This window comes from Pinus tabuliformis, chromosome 2_2 (assembly GCF_031772625.1).
Source record: "Pinus tabuliformis cultivar Carrire ecotype Pingquan chromosome 2_2, CPIR1, whole genome shotgun sequence".
In the NCBI taxonomy this organism is placed as follows: Eukaryota; Viridiplantae; Streptophyta; class Pinopsida; order Pinales; family Pinaceae; genus Pinus; species Pinus tabuliformis.
This window is the reverse complement of record NC_142300.1, coordinates 1,030,478,885-1,030,500,236: the sequence shown is the minus strand read 5'-3', so window position 1 is coordinate 1,030,500,236 and position 21,352 is coordinate 1,030,478,885. Positions and strand designations below refer to the sequence as shown.

General features: G+C 35.1%; 2 protein-coding genes and 1 pseudogene across 8 annotated transcripts; 2 read left to right on the top strand and 1 right to left on the bottom strand.

Moving 5' to 3' along the window:
* The first annotated feature begins 11,016 nt into the window (after nt 1-11,016).
* LOC149196869 (36.4 kDa proline-rich protein-like) lies at nt 11,017-11,496 on the top strand. The gene has a single exon (XM_089408473.1). It carries the CDS (start codon nt 11,017-11,019, stop codon nt 11,494-11,496), a length of 480 nt encoding a protein of 159 aa, XP_089264599.1.
* A 1,364-nt stretch (nt 11,497-12,860) lies between these two features.
* LOC149196868 (ricin B-like lectin R40G3) lies at nt 12,861-13,658 on the top strand. Its single transcript, XM_089408472.1, has 4 exons — nt 12,861-12,870; nt 12,983-13,035; nt 13,248-13,541; nt 13,653-13,658. Exons 1-4 carry the CDS (start codon nt 12,861-12,863, stop codon nt 13,656-13,658), a joined length of 363 nt encoding a protein of 120 aa, XP_089264598.1.
* A 1,920-nt stretch (nt 13,659-15,578) lies between these two features.
* On the bottom strand, nt 15,579-21,118 carry LOC149196867 (ACT domain-containing protein ACR4 pseudogene; annotated as a pseudogene). 6 transcript variants are annotated; one of them, XR_016254687.1, is made up of 5 exons: nt 20,806-21,118; nt 18,310-20,664; nt 17,446-18,229; nt 17,142-17,246; nt 15,579-17,000 (listed from the first exon to the last, which is right to left on the bottom strand). The product of XR_016254687.1 is annotated as an ACT domain-containing protein ACR4 pseudogene, transcript variant X3 (transcript). The 6 variants fall into 6 exon arrangements; XR_016254689.1 differs by having other exon boundaries at nt 17,446-19,134; nt 19,498-20,664; nt 20,806-21,117; XR_016254686.1 differs by having other exon boundaries at nt 17,446-19,134; nt 19,491-20,664; nt 20,806-21,116.
* Between the last annotated feature and the right edge of the window lie 234 nt (nt 21,119-21,352).

The following is a 21,352-nucleotide window of genomic DNA, read 5'->3' as shown; positions in this document are numbered from 1 at the left end:
TTTTTAGCATTAAATATTTTTTTCTAACAAAATTTTTAAATCTAATTACTTTACATTAAATTAGATTACATCATATGGAAAACTAACTAAATATACATAGTATATTAATTTTTTACATATATAGCATATTTATTTTTTGTTTTTTCATTCGAGTAGATATAGCATATTCATTTTTGTGTTTTTTTTCTTTATTATTATATGGACTTTACTTTTCTATTTAAAATTTTATTTTTATTTTAAGAAAGCACATATCAACTCCACTTAAAAAAAATCAGTATCGAAATTAGATAGAATTGTATATTTTATTTTTATAATTAACATATAATTAAATATTCTGCCATAAATATTATGAGATTATAAATTTAATAATATTAGATTTAATTCTAACATTTATATTATTTTAAGTGTCTAGGCCCATTTTTATAATAAATTTTAAAGTTTATAGTTTACAAAAGAATTGTGTGTCTATTAAAGATTTAATAAAACAAAAGAAATCGTTGTTAATGTAAATGGGTGAACAAATTTTTTAAATTACTAATAAATTTTAAATGAAAAATTATGATTTATTAAAATAATTAAAAATTTGGAATTCTTTCCCATCGTGTAATCACAATATCTTAAACCTCTCTGCACTTGTTACAATTTCTTTCGAAAGTAGAGAAATTCTTTCGTCTGTTACTAATATGACACACCACCTTCTATAGGGCCTCCGAAGCACAAATTCGTGTCACAATTTCTAATCGAAAGGCCAACTTATTCGATATAATTCACAGGGAGCTTCTGAGTATTATTGACATAAATTATTCACTTAAGCGCGTTTAAGCGCGCTTGAGTCAGAGGAGTTCTGGGATGGGTGACCTCCTGGGAAGTCCTGGTTACCGGGTGCAAGCCCCGGAAGTGATGATTGATGCTATGTGATTCGTTCTCCACATTTCACTAGTTTCAATCCCACTTCTTCACCCCTGTGAGCATCACCCGATGCAATGAGTGCTAAGTGAACTATTCAAAAATCATGAGAAATTAGTCAGTTACGACTACCTCTCATGGAAATGGTCATACGTTTGAATGACTTACTTAACGCAGTTGAATCCCAAAAAATGATATCTAATATAATGCACTGCGTAATCCCCCATACTTAAATTATTCACACTGTTAAAGGCTTCGACCTTTGTGCACTTCTTTTGTGGGACACTACTCATGCGTCGAGTTAATTCCTTTGCTATATTTTTGTCCATTTTTATTTATATGATCATTCGATGAATTTCAAGGAAGTGAAAAATTGGTTGACGGTTAGTTACAACTAATTAAAATCATGAATAAATATAATAGCTTTAGTTTAATTAGATTTTTTTTGGTCCAGAAATTGTGGAAATGTTTGTAAGATTTTGAGGGATTTTTGTGTCCCAAAAATTGAATGTTTTGGGAGCTCCCAAAAAAATTTATATAAATTTTTATTTGTTCGGAAAACTATGGAATTTCATTTTGTAAGATTTGGAAATAATTTAGCAGGGATTTTTGTGTCCTAAAAGTTGAATGTTTTGGGAGCTCCCAAAAAAATTTATATAGATTGTTTTTTGTTCTGAAAACTATGGAAATTTTTGTAATATTTTGAAATAATTTAGTAGGGATTTTTATGTTCCAAATGTTCAAAGTTTTGAGAGCCTCCAAAAAATATTTGTGGTATTGAATTGATTTTCATTATGAAAAACATGATTTCCAGTCTAGACAACTCCTCTACCTCAATAAACACTTCCAATATAATTTATACAAGTTTTTTATATATATATATATATATATATATAATAATAAAATAAAAAATAACTATCTACAATATCTAGGGAAGTCTCGTTTTATATTTAGGTCGATAGGCCTTCCTATTGAATCACTTTTGTCGTCAACACTTTTATTCTCCTACTGACATCTGTCAAGCATCCCTCGATCATATATTCATTTTAGTTGTTTTTGACATTGCTTGTTTGACATTCTCATCTCACTGTCAGGCCGTATTTAAAATACAATTAAACCTGCACGTCTTTGTATTCAAAATGGCATCATATTGCAAAATGTAGAAATAACCAAAGTAGTTGTAGAAAATCTGATAGAAATAAAGCTCAAAGTAACATGGGTGTTCTCATCTCACTCTCAAGCCGGATCTAGAATACAATTCAACCTGCACTTCTTTGTATTCAAAATGGCATCATATTGCCAAATATAGAAATAACTAAAAATAGTTGCAGAAAATCTGGAAATAAAGCTCAAAGTAACATGGGAGCCAAAAGCGCAAAAGAAAAATGGGCATGTGCAGACCCAAGTGGATTGTTCTTGCAAATCCAAATATATGGACGAAAATATCTTCAGTGAAACGTGCTGAGGCGGTTTTTTGCTTTACAATAAACTAGATCCTCTCCATCCATGTTTATTGGATTTTTAAATTAATTCCTCTGAATTAAACCCTCTTCATCCATGCTGAGAGGTGGTTTCTTGTTTTTTTGACTACTTTTCCCCATTTTTTTATGTCCTTTCAATCACGTGCCCTTCTTTACCGGTCCGCCATTAGTGAAATCTTCTACAGTCATGTATTTCATCCCCATCTTCTTGCACTCTTGGCCTCAGAGTTAATTGTCTCTTTGGTCTGCCATTTGTTGTTGCTATTCTTCTTCCGTGGCTTTTCGCAAGCACTGGTTAGTATTAAATTATCATTGTTCTTATTCTTCTTCCCTAGCTTTTGGCAAGCACTGATTAATATTAAATTATCATTGTTCTATTCATTCATTGGAAATTTCAGATGGATTATATGCTTATAATGCTCACGGCACCATGATTTGAGTTTAACAGGTGGTCACTCAGTAAGCACTTGCTGTGTAAAGCATGACTTGAGTTTGACAGGTGGTCAGTTGTGCCCTCCCATGTGGCTTCAAAATCTCCAAGGTGGATAGCATTTTGGAGTGATTTTTCATAAGAGAGGTCCAATTCTTCTCTCCACATCATTCTTGAGACATCTGGTAGCTTTTTTTTCCTTGATCTTTACTGTGTTATAAAAAATCCCTATTTCTTTTCAAGTTGGGTTTTTTTGATGTTATAACTTATTTTTCAACTTGTTCCTAGCCTGAAACTCAGTTTATTGTTTTTTTCTTTTAACCCAATGTGTTTTTTTATTTATCATCTTTCTGATCTATCATCTATACGGTCATGTAAGTCAATCTGTTTTTATTGTTCAATAGGTGGACAACATTAAACCATGAAGCTAAGAGCTCTACCCTGCTTCTAAGTTGGTTTAGAAGGACAGGGTAGAAAAGTGTTCCCTGCATAGGACTTAGTAGTTCTTTTTTTCCTTTTAAATCCAATGTGTTTTTTATTTAATTGTACAAGACTTTAAGAAAACATAGGTGGACAATGGGTTGTCGGATTCTCTACTAGGGTATCATGAAATATTATTTTGTTTTGAGTGATCAGAGTATAAAATACAATTGTTTACCACCAATTTGCATGCTATTTGCTTGTACTGTGATCGAATGATTGCGGTGGTCCAGAATTGTTGAAGCAATTTTTAGTTTTATTTAGCAATTCAGTATAGTCTCTATCACTTATATATATATATATGATCTTCCATCCTCCAAGCCAAGCTACAAGGTGAGCATCTAACAGTTGCAGGGCATACAATTGGATAGTTGAAGACTTGTATTTTTTAATTTTTTACAAAAATTCAACAATTCCAACTTCATAAATCTCTCGGCCTCTCTTTGTACCTTTTGGAACAATTTCTAATTATATATAAAATTAAAATAACTCCATCATCTATCTTACATCATGTGGAATCGACTAAAAGCTTTGCACACTCTAATTAAATGATTTAATATAGCTCAAACAAGCAAGTATCGTGCTTTTATATCGATGGTTTTTGCATTGAATCTCAATTTCGTTAATGTTGAATCTAAAGTTGATATACATCTACTTTAAAAATAAAAAAGATCTTACATAATGTAGCACCCACCAAAAGTTTCGCACACTCTAACTAAATGATTTTATATAACCTAAACAAGTAAAATGCTTTTATATAAATGGTTTTTGCATAATCTTAATTTCGTTAATTTCGTTAATGCTAAATCTAAAGTGGATATATATCTATTTTAAAATATCTTTTTATGTAAGTTTAAAAATAAAAAGTTTATTAGTTTTTATTAAAAATATTATAAAAATCTAATTTATATGTAATATTATATTTCACTTTTATTTTTAATTATATATAAAATATTTTGATATCCACGTCAAATAAAATTATTTATATTAAATTATAAAAGACAAACTAATAAAATAATGTCAATTATAATAAAAGTAAAATAATAGATATACCTATTTTATTAGTTTTAATTAAGTACTATATAATAAAGCCATACTAAGAAACAATGAATATACATGTTTTAATTGTTGATATTCTAACCTAGTATAAAGGAGATATGGGAAATTTATATTTACTCTTATTCTCAATTAAAAGTAAAATATTCCTATATCCTTATGAAGTAACATAATTTTATGACTATTCTTAGAAGCTAATGTTATTTTTTTTTGTAAGTTTGGTAGGACTCTCTGATTTTCATGTCCATTACACACCCTGCTACGAGGGAAGGGTAGCCCAAGATTTGAACCCAAGACTTCCGATTCGATGAGACTTCATTTCCATGGCCACTGCCACTTGAGCTACCCCATGCGAACAAATATTTTTTATTTTACTTTTTTTTTGGTACGTAAGTACCCACAGTGGATTTGAACCAGTGACCTATCGCAAGGAGTGACTTAACAGTGCACCCACTCACCATCAATCCAAAGCCCCATGGGCTTAGAAGCTAATGTTATCAAAATAATACAAAAAATGTATATTATTTATATTTTCATATTTCCATATGAAATAGAAAGAAACAATTGGAATATCCATCTTAATTTATTTATTTTAGTATCAATTTTAAGGAAAATATAAACATACATATATGTATGCTTTTTTTATTGTTCGTCAAAATATTTCTATTAGTTCTTCAAAATTGTATAGTGGATAAACATGTAAGCCCCTACTCTCCCAACCTCATTCTGACTAGATTTGTTGGCTAGGATATCAATGCAAAATCTAAAGATAAATTACCAAGTTTTACATAGTAGCGAGAAACAAAAAGACCGTAAGGCACAAAACACAGAGAGAATGAGAAGGCAACCAACATCGATCAAGGAACATTAGGAAATATGGCATGTGACCTACACTTGGTGGATCCAATGATCAACGATCCCCATGTACATGAAATTCCATGTGATATAGATGCCACTCCATCTAATATAGGCAGTCATTGACGTGTCTTTGACTCCTTCTTAGGGATGCCAAGCGGTCAAGGATATCCCAATGGTTTTGTTGAAGATCGTTCATGAATGTGATGCCTTCATTATGTTCATCATGTAATTTTTGTATCATGCCTTCCAACACTGCCATGATATTTCACATCTAAAGGTCCAAAGACTCCATGGACAGAGGATAGTTGACATGACCTAGAGCAGGAACACATTCCTTAAGCCAATTACCCCTCAAACATTGCACCAACATTCCCATCATCATTTTTTTCTCCTACCTCACCGACATGTCCCACTAGTTGTCCACGCAATCTCAACCACTTCGAGGTCGACCAATTTTCCAAATCATCTCCACAAGTGCAACAATCCACCCGTTAATAAGCCCAACTATGCCACTAATGTCTGATCCACTCCAACAACCTTTGAGTCTAAGAGCTACATCTATAATGTCAACAGTCCCAACCCTGACAAAATCCTAAGTCACAAAAACTAACTTGTGACTTAGCCACCACCCGCATGGCTCTATGTTGATGCAAATTCCCAGAGGGTTTCTCTCACGATTGTAAAAAACCCCATATGGTACCAATTGCTAGAATCCCTTGTCACCACCCATGGTTCAAAAATCAATGCTTCCCTCGGCTAAATATAACCTAATTCACAGGGCCCCATGGGTAGAATGAAGGATAAAACTCGAACATTTCAATCCTAGAATTGGAGCAAAGAACATACATATATGTATGTGAATAACAATAAAATATTTCAATTTCTAAAGAGAAAAAGCAATTAAAAGTAAAAAATATTCAAATATTTCATAATAAAGTAATATGAGGGAGATGTCATCAAATATCTCGAACACATAAGGGCGCATGCACACACACACACACACATATATATGTCATAATAACTAACAAGCACAAGCCAAGTTTATTATTACGATTTTTTGAGTAATACAAACCATATGCAATGCCACTAATAATTATAACTAACACCACCACATTAAAAATATTAATGTGGTTGATATAGCTGAAACTTTTATTTATATTACCATTGTTAAATATATATTAATAAAATATTATTATTACAATAAAAATATTATTATTATTATTTTAAATATTTAAAAATAAAAATAATAAATGTTATTGGTACATGCCAAAGGATTCATTTATATCTATCATATAAGCCCTTCATCAATATATAATAATAATAATATTTATTTAAAATAAATATACTCAATTAAAAATAAATAAAAAGTAATCAATAATATTAATTATTAACAATAATAATAAAAGTTTATTATTAAAAAATACCACATTAAAAAATAAATAATTGATAAACAAAAAATAATTAATTAATTATTTTAAATAATTTTTAGTATTGTTTATAGAAAAATATAAATATTTTGTGGAGATTTTCATATTGAGACATTCCTCGTGATAATGTGATGTTGGACCATGGTTGACCATGCTTAACCATGATTTATTTTCAAATCGAAAGAATATTTGTCACAATGTGACATATGACTATGGTTGATTCTCATATTGAGATAATATCTGTGACAATGCGAAGTTGGAACATGGTTGACTATACTTAATCATGGTTGATTTTCATGTCAAGAAAACCTTTGTCACAATGTGTCATTCAACCATGGTTGACCATGATTGACCACGGATGACCATGTTTGATTTTATAAAACATGGTTGACCATGGTTGACCAAGGTTCACCAAAATTAACCGTGGTTGACCCTCATTACCATATTGAAGCAATCTTTGCCATAATGCAATGTTGAACCATTGTTAAGACAATTATTGGTTTTGATATTCAGACAATCTTTGTCACAACTCGATGTCGGGATTAGAATCCAAGGAAATAATATTAAACTAAAGGGACTAATATTACAAACCCAAGGTATGTAAACCCTAAGATAAATATTATAAACACTAAAATAAACATGGTTGGCCATGGTTGACCATGCTTAACCATGATTTCTTTTCATATCAAGAAAATCTTTATCATAAAGCGACGTAAACCCAAGGGAAAATTAAATCTAAGGGATTGATATTATACACCCAAGGGATTCATAATAAAACCCCCTAGGTTTATGAATCCAACACGATAATATTAAACCCAAGGGACTAATAATATAAAACCAAGGTATATAAACCCTAAAACAAATATTATAAATATTAAAATAAAGATGGTTGACTATTGTTAATTTTCATGCTGAGATAATCCTTTTCACAATGTGATGTTGGATCATGGTTGACCATGCTTAACCATCATTTATTTCCATATCAAGATAATCTTTGTCCCAATGCGATGTTCGACCATGGTGGAGCGTGATTGACCATGGGTGACCATATTTGATTTTATAAAACATGGTTGATTAGGATGAACCAAGGTTGACCATGACTAACAATGGTTGACCACGATTATCATATTGAGATAATCACTGTCATAATGTGACGTTGGACCATGTTTGAGACAATGATTGATTTTCATATTGAGATAAACATTGTCACAATGCGACATAAGACCATGGTTGACCATGATTTACCATGGTTGACCATGGATGACCGTGATTGACCATCGTTGACCATGATTGATATTATAAACCCAAGGGAATAATAAAACCTAGGGATTTATACTAAAAACCCAAGGGATTATAAACCTCAGGGAATGATATTAAACCTTATGAATATGAACCTTTAGATTAACAAACCCAAGGGATTGATATTATGAACGCAAGGGAATAATAAACCCAAGTGATAAAAATAAACCCAAGGTATATAAACCCTAATATAAATATTATAAACCCTCGAACATATTGTAAGCACTAAAATAAAAATGGTTGACCATGGTCGATTTTCATATTGAGAAAATCATTGTTACAATGTGACATTGGACCAGAGTTGAGCATACTTAACCATGATTGATTTTCAAATCGATAGAATCTTTGCCACAATGTGACATTGGACCATGGTTGACCATAGTTGATTCTCATATTGAGACAATATTTATCACAATGTGATATTGGACCATGATTGATATTATAAATCCAAGGGAATAATAAACCCTAGGGATTAATACTAAAATCCCAAGGGACTATAAACTTAGGGGAATAATATTAAACCCTAGGAATATTAACCCTTGGAGCAATAAACCCAAGTGATTAAAAACATAAATCCAAGGTATATAAACCCAAAGATAAATATTATAAACCCTAAAATAAACATGGTTGACCATGGTTGATTACATATTAAGACAATACTTGTGACAATGCGACGTTGGACCATTCTTGACCATGGTTGACCATGATTGATTTCTCATATCGAGACAATCATTGTCACAATGCGACGTTGGACCATGGTTGATCATGGTTGGTTTTCACATTGAGATAATATTTGTCACAATGTGTCATTCAACCATGGTGGACCATGGTTGGGTATGATTGACCATTGTTGACCATGATTGATATTATAAACCCAAAGGAATCATAAACCAAAAGGATTGATATTATAAACCCAAGGGACTAATACTAGAACTCCAACATATTAAGAATCCAAAGGAATAATATTAAACCCAATGGAGTAATATCATAAACCCAAGGTATATAAACCCTCAGATAAATATTATAAACACCAAAATAAACATGGTGGACGATACTTGATATTCATATTTTAACAATCCTTGTCACAATGTGGTGTTGGAGTATGTTTGACCATGTTTGATTTTCATATCGAGACAATCTTTGTCTCAATGCAACATTCAACCATGCTTGACCATGATTGATGATGTTTGATTTTACAAAACATGGTTGACCATGATTGTCCATGGTTCACCATCATTGTTGATCATGATCAAAGAGACTTTATAAATAATTAAAAATATTTACAAATAATTTTTTATTAACTAATTTAATTAAATATAATTAATTTAATTAATATAATTATTTTAACTAAATACATTAAAATTAATTTTATTTACAAATTATAAAAATCTAATAAAATACAAATTTAAATCTTAGGCAGTGAAATTGTACCAAAATTTGAGCAGCTGGGAAGTTGTCAACAAACCACAAGCTATGGAATCATTAAAATAAATATTCAAACAAATTGAAAATTTCACAAAATAAACCAAAGCACACAAAATAAAAGTAATTTAGCCAAAATTTACATGGAGGGTTCCCATATCTTTTCCAAAAGAGGAATATGGGGGGTTCTAGCAACAACAGTTTCGTAACTATACATGCATATTGTTGGGTTTCGTAGCTACACACACATATTGTTGGTTACACACATATTGTTGGTTATCTCTGTTACGCTATCATTAATTTGATTTGAACTCATGTACCTCCATTGTAACCACTTTTGATCTCTCATCATTTGCATTAGGATGCATATGCTAAGCTATGTTTACACTCATAGAGAGAAGTACCACAATGAATGTTTAATTTGCTAGTGTTGTTTTACATAATATTTGGATAGCTCCATTCCACTAACTTAGAACATAGATATATGCGATTATTTTAATCATTCTCCCGAGATTATCTTGCTTTCATAAATGAATTTTGTTCTTATGAAACCATGTAAAAACCACTTATTTAGTAAACTTTTAACTCTTTTCGTACTGATTAAACCTTAAAGAAGACACTATACTATTATTTTTATTCGACACCTATAAAACCATAAATGTGACACCAATGAAAGAAAAGAAAAAAATAATAGAAAGTAAAAAATCATTATAAATATATATTATATGAAAATGACACTAATGAGTTAATATTAACTTTGAGAATAGACCATATTTTCATATTTCTCTCATAATCCAATTATTTATATCTTGATTAAAATATATACCATCTTTATCAATCACATACTACTCTAACAAATTGTTCTTCCCATAACTATAAGCAGTATTATTCTTTCCATAACAACGATCAGTGTTTCAATGCCTTACCCAATTTATATAGTGCTCTTAATCAATTTTAGCCCAATAAGAGTACTTAACAAACATCATTTTTTAAAAATAAGATCACTTACCATAAAATGATGTATATAAAACAGAGTTAATAGAAAAATTTAGTAATAATAGGATCCCTGCCATAAATTTTGCACATATACATATGTAAGAATGTTATATGAACAAGGCAAAATTATATTAACTCATCCCTGAGTTGATCTTGTTTAAAAAGAATGTGCTAACGAAACAAAAGTGAATAACGTGCGCTTTTCAAATTAGTCATATACGAACTTCTTTCTCTTTATTTCCGGAAATGTTCCAGAAGCTTTGGTATCGCGTGAGACTTTGAATTAATTATCTTCGAGTCGATTTCACGTGAACGCATCTTATTTCAGGTGGAAGATGTCATCCACGGAAGAGTTCCAGGATCACATGGAAATCTGTACTTTGCAAGATTATTATAAAACGTGGAGGGAGGACTAGATACAGTTTCCGATTGAGCTTCCGGCGCCCTCTGGAGTGCTTGAACTTTTGCAATGTGGATTTGCTACAATAACAGATAGCATTAAGAAAATTACGCATTGAAACAGTTACCAGAGCTGCTATAAAATCCACATCTTGCGACCTCAAACATGCAACTCCCTTGTTTTGCCTTTTCGGTTCTTTCTTTCCCTCCTCTCTCATTCAATTTCATTTCGGGTAAGGGACAACATCGCATTTGGTTGAAGATGGGAAAGGCTGCAGCGATGCTTTTCATATTTATGATTAGTGTTGCAACCACCATGCCCATGCTAGTGCTCTCTTGTGACTCTCCTCCTGCTGCAACACCTCCTACCGTCCCGGGCAGCGGCAGTAGCCCCCCAGGTGGGAGATCGGGCGGACCTCCGAGCGTCCCGGGCAGCGGCAGTAGCCCCCCAGGTGGTGGATCGGGCGGAGGAAGTTCATCATGTCCTTTGGATGCATTGAAACTGGGAGCGTGCGTGGATTTGTTGGGAGGGTTGGTGCACTTAGGCATTGGCGACCCTGTTGTCAACCAGTGCTGCCCACTCATACAAGGCGTTGCGGAGTTGGAGGCAGCGCTGTGCTTATGTACAACTATCCGCCTCAAGCTACTCAGCGTCAATGTCATCCTACCAGTGGCTCTGGATCTTTTTGTTCAATGCGGCCTTACCCCTCCTCCCGGATTCACATGCCCACCTCTCAATTAGGGAGGCAAATTGCATGCCATGTCGTCCCTCACTGCCGTATATTTCCTTTAATGGTTTACTGTCAATCGTATGTCCACACTCATTATGGATTGCGCGCAGGTGAAATGTAATGTTGTGACAATAACCGCCGACCCTTACGAATTAAATAGAATATGTGCTGCGTTTTGTTATTTTTGTTCCAGTAAGAAAGAGGACCAATGATCTCCTTCATTGGTTTTATGAGAGATGAGCAGAGCAATGTAACACAGCGTTGATAATAATATTTTATCGCATCTTTTGCACTCTCGTTGAATTTTAAATTATGACTATAATCAGATGTACTCATTTGTCTTAATGAGACCATGGTTAATCGCAATTTGAAACTTCACATATTTTATTAACATATTCATGTTCCTCTGAATATAAAACCAACATAAATACACAGAAATACTGACGTTTAGTTTATTATCTTTATTTCCCGAAATGTTCCAGAAGCTTTCCGGAAGAACGATTTCCGCTTCCGACGCCATGTGGAGTGCTTGCGGGTTTTCAATGAGGATTTTCTTCAATAATATATTGAATTAAGAAAATTGCGCGTTGAAACTACCACAGCGGCTATGGAATCCATATTCTGCAACCTCTACTACCTTATTCTGTTCTTTCTTTCCCTTCTCTTTCATTGTCATCCTACCATTGGCTCTGGATCTTTTTGTTCAATGTGGCGCTACCCCTCCGCCCGGATTCACATGCCCACCTCTCAATTAGGAAAGAAAACTGCATGCCATGTCGTCCCTCATTGAACGTTCTATTTGTTTAGTGTCAATCGGATATCCAGACTGATTATGGATCGCGCGCAGGTGAAACGTTGTGACACTAATCGGACCGACCTTTACGGATTAAATAGAACATGTGGCTGCGTTTTGTTATTTTTGTTTCTATAGGAAAGAGGAACAATGCTTTCCTTGGTTTTATGCGAGATGAGTGGTTTTATGCGAGATGAGCAGAACAGTGTAGCACAGCATTGAGAATAATAATTTATCGCAGCTTATAAATTATAACTAGCATTTGCACCTAATGTTGCAAAGGAAACGCCGTAAGGCATAGTGTGTGGAAGAATATTGAAATGTGAATGGGCTTTTTTGAAAGCAAGGGTCGATGATAATGAGTTTGAATTGAGGAAGCCATGCCGAAAACCCTATTCGGGGGTTAAAGTGGCTATGAAATAGAATAAAAGTAGTCATAAATATCCATTGAACTTGTTTAGATACCTTAAAGATCGCCTAGTTGAAGGTGAAGTTAAACAAATGAATTCACGTGAACAACAACTAGGTATCCATATCGATATACAAGGCCACCAGACATGCTTTGAAAGACAGGGATAAAGAATGGGACCAGGTAAAACTTTCTATTTCCCTTTTCCTTTTAGTTTCATTGTTTAATATTGCCTCTCCTCTGGATATGTAGAGAAGTCTTATTCACTGAAATGCTATAAACCACCTTAACTCAGGGTTTCAGAATGCCAGACATGCTCTGAAACACGGGGATAAAGAATGGGACCAGGTAAAACTTTCTATTTCCCTTTTCCTTTTAGTTTCATTGTTTAATATAGCCTCTCCTCTGGATATGTAGAGAAGTCTTATTCACTGCAATGCTATAAACCACCTTAACTCAGGGTTTCAGAATGCCAGGGTCTTGGGCATTATGGGCTGCAACATAGTTGTTTACAACAATGGTCCCCTAATCCATAGTTTTTGTTGAATGTTGTTGAACAGATATACTTGGCAGATTATAATCATGACAAGGCAGAGCAGTCTGTTCTGTGGACCTTAAGTGCAGATGTTGGAAATAGGTATCAATGTCTGAGCCCTATGAACAACATTAATTTGAATATGGATGCGAAAGCTGCAGATAGCCATGTTGGAGGAATACGTGATGGAAATGAACTCATCCTCTTTGAGTGGAAGAAACAAAGCAACCAGAAATGGAAGCTCCAGCCCATCTATTGTAAGCAATCTAACAATAACAAGTTGTGTTTCGAGCTCTTTATTGAAAGTAGCATCATTTTTGTAAGTTTATCAATAGAAAGGACGGAGGGTTCATGCTACTTGAAATTTTATCATTTCTGACATTTTCTGTAAGTTTTTCTGGCATCATTTTCCACATTCTTTTGTTTGCAGGTTTAGGTGTTCATCATAAGTTTGCTTGGCCTTGCACCTCTTGCTGAACGTATAGGCTTTGTCACCGAGTAAGTGAAAATTTGCATGGTATATGTACATAGGTTATGTGTAATCTATACCTTGTACTGCAATTGTTTATACACTTGGAATGGTCACTGCAGTGCAGTGACTTCATAAAATATTATGTTTGTTGGTTCTACAATCTGATGTTTTGTTGTAAATTGTTGCAGACAAATTGCATTCTACACTGGACCAACAAGTGAGATTCTTATATGTATATGGACTATGTACTCATATTTGTGGATACAAGATATGAGCTAATTGATATATATGAGAAAGTGTTTGACATTTCAAAGTAACTGATGCAAATATATTGTTAATTAATTCTCTTATAGTTGGCGGGCTGCTCAACGCCACATGTGGAAATGCAACAGAGATGCTCATTACAGTGTTCGCACTTTACCATGGCAAGACCAATGTGGTCAAGTATTCTCTACTAGGCTCTGAGCTTTCCAACTTACTTTTTGTGCTTGGCACATCTCTCTTTTGTGGAGGAATTGCCAACATGAAAAAAGAACAACGGTTTGACAAGGCATGTGATATATTTTTAGTTTTTCTTTAACAACCTAGGCCACCAAAACAAGTCCAACCTGCTCATGATATTCATTCATTAGGGCCTAACCATGGGTGTTGTATTGCTATATGACGTAGGTTATTTCTGGAATCGACTCCAGTCTTCTCATGATGGCTTCACTGTGTCTCATGCACCCTTGGCCCTTCAACAATCTGTGGCATATAGTGAAGCAGCTGTATCAACATTACAACTGTCTAGAGTCAGCAACATCATCATGCTAATAGCTTATGCTGCATATTTGTTCTTCCAATTAAGGACACAGACAATTGTTTGAAGAAGGCCCAGAAACAAAGGAGCTTTTTCTCTGAATCCTCAGCAGCAAGAATTCTTTGTCTTGGGTGGTTCCACTCCATCCCCATCTCCATATACATCCATAATATTAACTCTTTTGAGAGACAATTGAGACTTATAGGAATCTGAATTCAGCATTTTCTTGCTCACATTAGTGTAAATCTCCTTGACCACAATTTGGAATGCAGGCAATACATTTGTATTATCCAGAGCCAATTCATAGTCAAATGAATCCATGCATGATTGACTACAAGCAATGGCTTATCTAATCATGATTCAGTGTTTGAAGGCTGCCAATTTGACTCAGAGGAAGAGGTAAGTGACGCTCCAATGGTAATTGGGGATCTCCTTCTAGATTTGCATGACACTGGCTTGGAGCTTGCAACTCTGGATGAATCTATGTCAAATGGCAAAATTTTGTATCGTCTCAAATCGAAACTAGAATGTGTCTTGGAAAGGAGAGGCAAAAATGGTGATTTTTGGCACTCTAAATTTCTCGATTTCTTAGTGGCATTGTCTGATAGACGGCGCGATCGTGTTGAAAAGTGGCTTCACTGCAACACTGCAGAATTTTCTGGGAATGCTGATGTACAAAAGTTGCAACTGGAGGCAATTTTATCACTTGCAGAACTGAAACAGGGACTCTCTGTATGTGTTTGTAAATGTTCTGTATGTTTTTGGCGGTGTGTTCTAGAGAAGGGCCATTCCCCTGATCACTCTTGTATGGGTAACCATAAATTCCTTGAGAATTCACTTTCTTTAGATCCTTTGAAAGCTCATTTACCATAGGAGTTCACGATTTGTTGTTAACTATCCTCGGCTGCACTTGGAGATGATACAGCGCATAGCAACCTCCCGTGAAATAACAACAGAAATCTTATAAATCAGACATAGCAAATCAACATTGCCACGAAATACCTGAAGTATCATCATCGCGGTTACTTCATAAAAAGTGCCAAACATAATACAAAGAACAATAGCACAAACAAGCACCACACACATTTGTAATAAACTTTTATTATTATGGGCTGATAAAGAAACAGAGGATACAGAGCTATACAAAGGCCAACCCCCAGTCAAGTCGATCACAAACAATGAACTATGATCATCCAGAGGCCAACTTATTTACATATTTTACATCATCAATACAACGGTATAAGAAGTGCAAGTGATCAGAAGTGCTAGTGGATTCAAATGATTTAAGAAAGAAGGGGGAAGCACTGTATTAGCTGATCCAGCGAAAACATACCACTGACCAGGAATCTCTAAACAGAAAGGTGGGGTGCAGTTCCTATTCGATGAAGGAAAGCAAAAAATACCAGCAATTTCCCCAAATTGTCACCTTGTGCTGTACCAATCTCCTACCAAATCACACTCCTTTCAAATTCAGATGTTCAGCAAGAAGTCCAGAATCCAACACCTTCTCCATCAGTCTGCCCAATTCTTGCAGATAGACTTGGGATCGTGCCTTCTACTTTTCAAAGGAAACCTCCAGTGGCTAAAAGGAGTATTTTACTTCCTACAAGGCCAAGAAGTGCTAAGAATCTATGTCAAGCACTAGAATCTATGTTAACACTGTGATTCATCAATGGTCTTTACCTGTGTAGTTTGAAGAGTTGTCATTTTGTAGAACAAAGACTATTTATCAGCTTGTAATTTGTACAACTTGTATAAGCAATTCTAGATTAGGTGGATTTAGTTCCTTTCTCCTACCACCACTGTAATTAGTGCTGTATTCTTTCAGATCTACCAATTTTGCACACTTCTCCATGATGAGGTCAATTTCGCAATTCCTGGGTCATCAAATGACAGGGCCATGTTCGGCCAGTGTGGTGAATAGTTCTCCATTGCTGGTCTTCTGTTCGATCATCAACAAATCATATTTGGCAAATCCCATTGGTATTGTGCTTTCCAGATCCTGGCATTGCTGTACCCAATTTCTGTCTTTAGCAAGGTAATTGTCACAGTGGAAAACAGATGAACGACGATGGTTTTTAGAGAACCATCATCCATACATACAACCTTCAAAGGCAATTACTTAATTCCATTGCAAGAGGCCCAAAATACAACATCTAAGAATAGGATTTTATCAATCCAAGACTGTAGAGAAAACGCTCTGACTTTGATTTGAAGAGATCACCAAGGGAGAATCGGATGGCAGGTTCCCTTGGAGGAGATTTTGTATGCATATAGTCATCTTTTACTTGCAAGATTGTTAGTCCAATTTCTTGGCGAACAACTTCTACTGTCTTGGCATCAACGGGGTTTCCAGCTGTATCAGTCACATAGAACACATCAGCTACCTTATCACCCCACGTTGACACCTCTGCTTTTGTAACTGACATCCCATTTTCTCTAAATATGCGAGTCACCTCCGACAGAAGCCCAACACGGTCGTTGGTGCAGAGTTCCAATCACATACCCTGAATTCATAAAATATCATCAACAAAACTCACACTAAGCTGACTAAAATTTAAAAAGGATCAAATTTGAATGCACCGGGAATCCCAAGTCTTAGGGTTTTGAATAAATTTCCACCATGGATTCGATCCTTGGACTCATACCTCTGATGTTCTTCGTCTAATGGCAGCCTCCAAACACTAAATCACACGCTGCTTCTCTGCTTCTGAATACAGGGGGCAACCATCAGTATGCCTGATGTAGTACTCCTGTATCACAAAAGAGAAGAATGGAAATAAATACCCAAACTCTTCTTTAACCTAATTTAGATTCAATATTAATCCCATTAGGGATGTGATCTGAAACCACCTATACCTGGTTTAACAAAATCAAATTAGGAAATAAACATTTGAAAAAAAACAAAGATCCTATGAAAAATCAAGTCCCTTGTAGTTGCTGGAGCTATACCTGAAAAGTTTGTGGGCCTTGAGAGTCTATAGTGGCATGAAAGACAACATACTCCATATCTGCCAAGCTGCAAACAATATCAAAGAGAAGCTTAGGTCTGTCTTTACACTGAACAGTCACCACAGAATACCCCCTCTCCAAACAGTTGTCAACAGTCACAAGAGGCTTGGCATTGTCGTTGTCGAAGTATCTAAGATAGGTCCCCAAGCTTTGCAAGTCAAAGTATCAAAGATAGGTCCCCAAGCTTTGTAATAAACTTTTATTATTATGGGCTGATAAAGAAACAGAGGATACAGAGCTATACAGAGGCCAACCCCCAGTCAAGTCGATCACAAACAATGAACTATGATCATCCAGAGGCCAACTCCATTGAATTTGCTATACAATTATTTAAATATTTTACATCATCAATACAACGGTATAAGAAGTGCAAGTGATCAGAAGTGCCAGTGGATTCAAATGATTTAAGAAAGAAGGGGGAAGCACTGTATTAGCTGATCCAGCGAAAACATACCACTAACCAGGAATCTCTAAACAGAAAGGTGGGGTGCAATTCCTATTCGATGAAGGAAAGCAAAAACTACCAGCAATTGACCCAAATTGTCACCTCGTGCTGTACCAATCTCCTACCAAATCACACACCTTTCAAATTCAGATGTTCAGCGAGAAGTCCAGAATCCAACGCCTTCTCCTTCAGTCTGCCCAATTCTTGCAGATAGACTTGGGATCGTGACTTCTACTTTTCAAAGGAAACCTCCAATGGCTAAAAGGAGTATTTTACTTCCTACAAGGCCAAGAAGTGATAAGAATCTATGTCAAGCACTAGAATCTATGTTAACACTGTGATTCATCAATGGTCTTTACCTGTGTAGTTTGAAGAGTTGTCATTTTGTAGAACAAAGACTATTTATCAGGTTGTAATTTGTACAACTTGTATAAGCAATTCTAGATTAGGTGGATTTAGTTCCTTTCTCCTACCACCACTGTAATTAGTGTTGTCTTCTTTCAGATCTACCAATTTTGCACACTTCTCTATGATGAGGTCAATTTCGCAATTCCTGGGTCATCAAATGACAGGGCCATGTTCGGCCAGTGTGGTGAATAGTTCTCCATTGCTGGTCTTCTGTTCAATCATCAACAAATCATATTTGGCAAATCCTAGTGGTATTGTGCTTTCTAGATCCTGGCATTGCTGTACCCAATTTCTGTCTTTAGCAAGGTAATTGTCACAGTGTAAAACAGATGAACGAGGATGGTTTTTAGAGAACCATCGTCCATACATACAACCTTCAAAGGCAATTACTTAATTCCATTGCAAGAGGCCCAAAATGCAACATCTAAGAATAGGATTTTATCAATCCAATACTGTAGAGAAAACGCTCTGACTTTGATTTGAAGAGATCACCAAGGGAGAATCGGATGGCAGGTTCCCTTGGAGGAGATTTTGTATGCATACAGTCGTCTTTTACTTGCAAGATTGTTAGTCCAATTTTTTGGCGAACAACTTCTACTGTCTTGGCATCAACGGGGTTTCCAGCTGTATCAGTCACATAGAACACATCAGCTACCTTATCACCCCGTGTTGACACCTCTGCTTTTGTAACTGACATCCCATTTTTCTCTAAATATGCGAGTCACCTCCGACAGAAGCCCAACACGGTCGTTGGTGCAGAGTTCCAGTCGCATACCCTGAATTCATAAAATATCATCAACAAAGCTCACACTAAGCTGACTAAAATTTAAAAAGGATCAAATTTGAATGCACTGGGAATCGCACCACACACATTTGTAATAAACTTTTATTATTATGGGCTGAAAAAGATACAGAGCTATACAGAGGCCAACCCCCAGTCAAGTCGATCACAAACAATGAACTATGATCATCCAGAGGCCAACTCCATTGAATTTGCTATACAATTATTTACATATTTTACATCATCAATACAACGGTATAAGAAGTGCAAGTGATCAGAAGTGCCAGTGGATTCAAATGATTTAAGAAAGGAGGGGGAAGCACTGTATTAGCTGATCCAGCGAAAACATACCACTGACCAGGAATCTCTAAACGGAAAGGTGGGGTGCAGTTCCTATTCGATGAAGGAAAGCAAAAACTACCAGCAATTGCCCCAAATTGTCACCTCGTGCTGTACCAATCTCCTACCAAATCACACACCTTTCAAATTCGGATGTTTAGCAAGAAGTCCAGAATCCAACGCCTTCTCCTTCAGTCTGCCCAATTCTTGCAGATAGACTTGGGATCGTGACTTCTACTTTTCAAAGGAAACCTCCAGTGGCTAAAAGGAGTATTTTACTTCCTACAAGGCCAAGAAGTGCTAAGAATCTATGTCAAGCACTAGAATCTATGTTAACACTGTGATTCATCAATGGTCTTTACCTGTGTAGTTTGAAGAGTTGTCATTTTGTAGAACAAAGACTATTTATCAGCTTGTAATTTGTACAACTTGTATAAGCAATTCTAGATTAGGTGGATTTAGTTCCTTTCTCCTACCACCACTGTAATTAGTGCTGTCTTCTTTCAGATCTACCAATTTTGCACACTTCTCTATGATGAGGTCAATTTCGCAATTCCTGGGTCATCAAATGACAGGGCCATGTTCGGCCAATGTGGTGAATAATTCTCCATTGCTGGTCTTCTGTTCGATCATCAACAAATCATATTTGGCAAATCCCAGTGGTATTGTGCTTTCTAGATCCTGGCATTGCTGTACCCAATTTCTGTCTTTAGCAAGGTAATTGTCACAGTGTAAAACAGATGAACGAGGATGGTTTTTAGAGAACCATCGTCCATACATACAACCTTCAAAGGAAATTACTTAATTCCATTGCAAGAGGCCCAAAATACAACATCTAAGAATAGGATTTTATCAATCCAAGGCTGTAGAGAAAACGCTCTGACTTTGATTTGAAGAGATCACCAAGGGAGAATCGGATGGCAGGTTCCCTTGGAGGAGATTTTGTATGCATACAGTCGTCTTTTACTTGCAAGATTGTTAGTCCAATTTCTTGGCGAACAGCTTCTACTGTCTTGGCATCAACGGGGTTTCCAGCTGTATCAGTCACATAGAACACATCAGCTACCTTATCACCCTGCGTTGACACCTCTGCTTTTGTAACTGACATCCCATTTTCTCTAAATATGCGAGTCACCTCCGACAGAAGCCCAACACGGTCGTTGGTGCAGAGTTCCAGTCGCATACCCTGAATTCATAAAATATCATCAACAAAACTCACACTAAGCTGACTAAAATTTAAAAAGGATCAAATTTGAATGCACTGGGAATCCCAAGTCTTAGGGTTTTGAATAAATTTCCACCATGGATTCGATCCTTGGACTCATACCTCTGATGCTCTTCGTCTAATGGCAGCCTCCAAACACTGAATCACACGCTGCTTCTCTGCTTCTGAATACACGGGGCAACCATCAGTATGCCTAATGTAGTACTCCTGTATCACAAAAGAGAAGAATGGAAATAAATACCCCAACTCTTCTTTAACCTAATTTAGATTCAATATTAATCCCATTAGGGATGTGATCTGAAACCACCTATACGTGGTTTAACAAAATCAAATTAGGAAATAAACATTTGAAAAAAAAATATATATGTATTTAATTTTTCATAATATATATATGTATTTAATTTTTCATAAACATTTGAAAAAAATATATATATGTATTTAATTTTTCATAATTTTCTAGATACGCAAACATGTATTTAAAATAAAAAATTATAATATATATATCATATTTCAAAAAGATCATGAAATTATAAATTCTAACATTTAATAATACAATTTAAAAATATAATTAATTAAATTTTAACATTATTCCTATCAAAATAAATGCTTATATTAAGTAAAGATTTTCGAACCAACTATTAAAAAACAA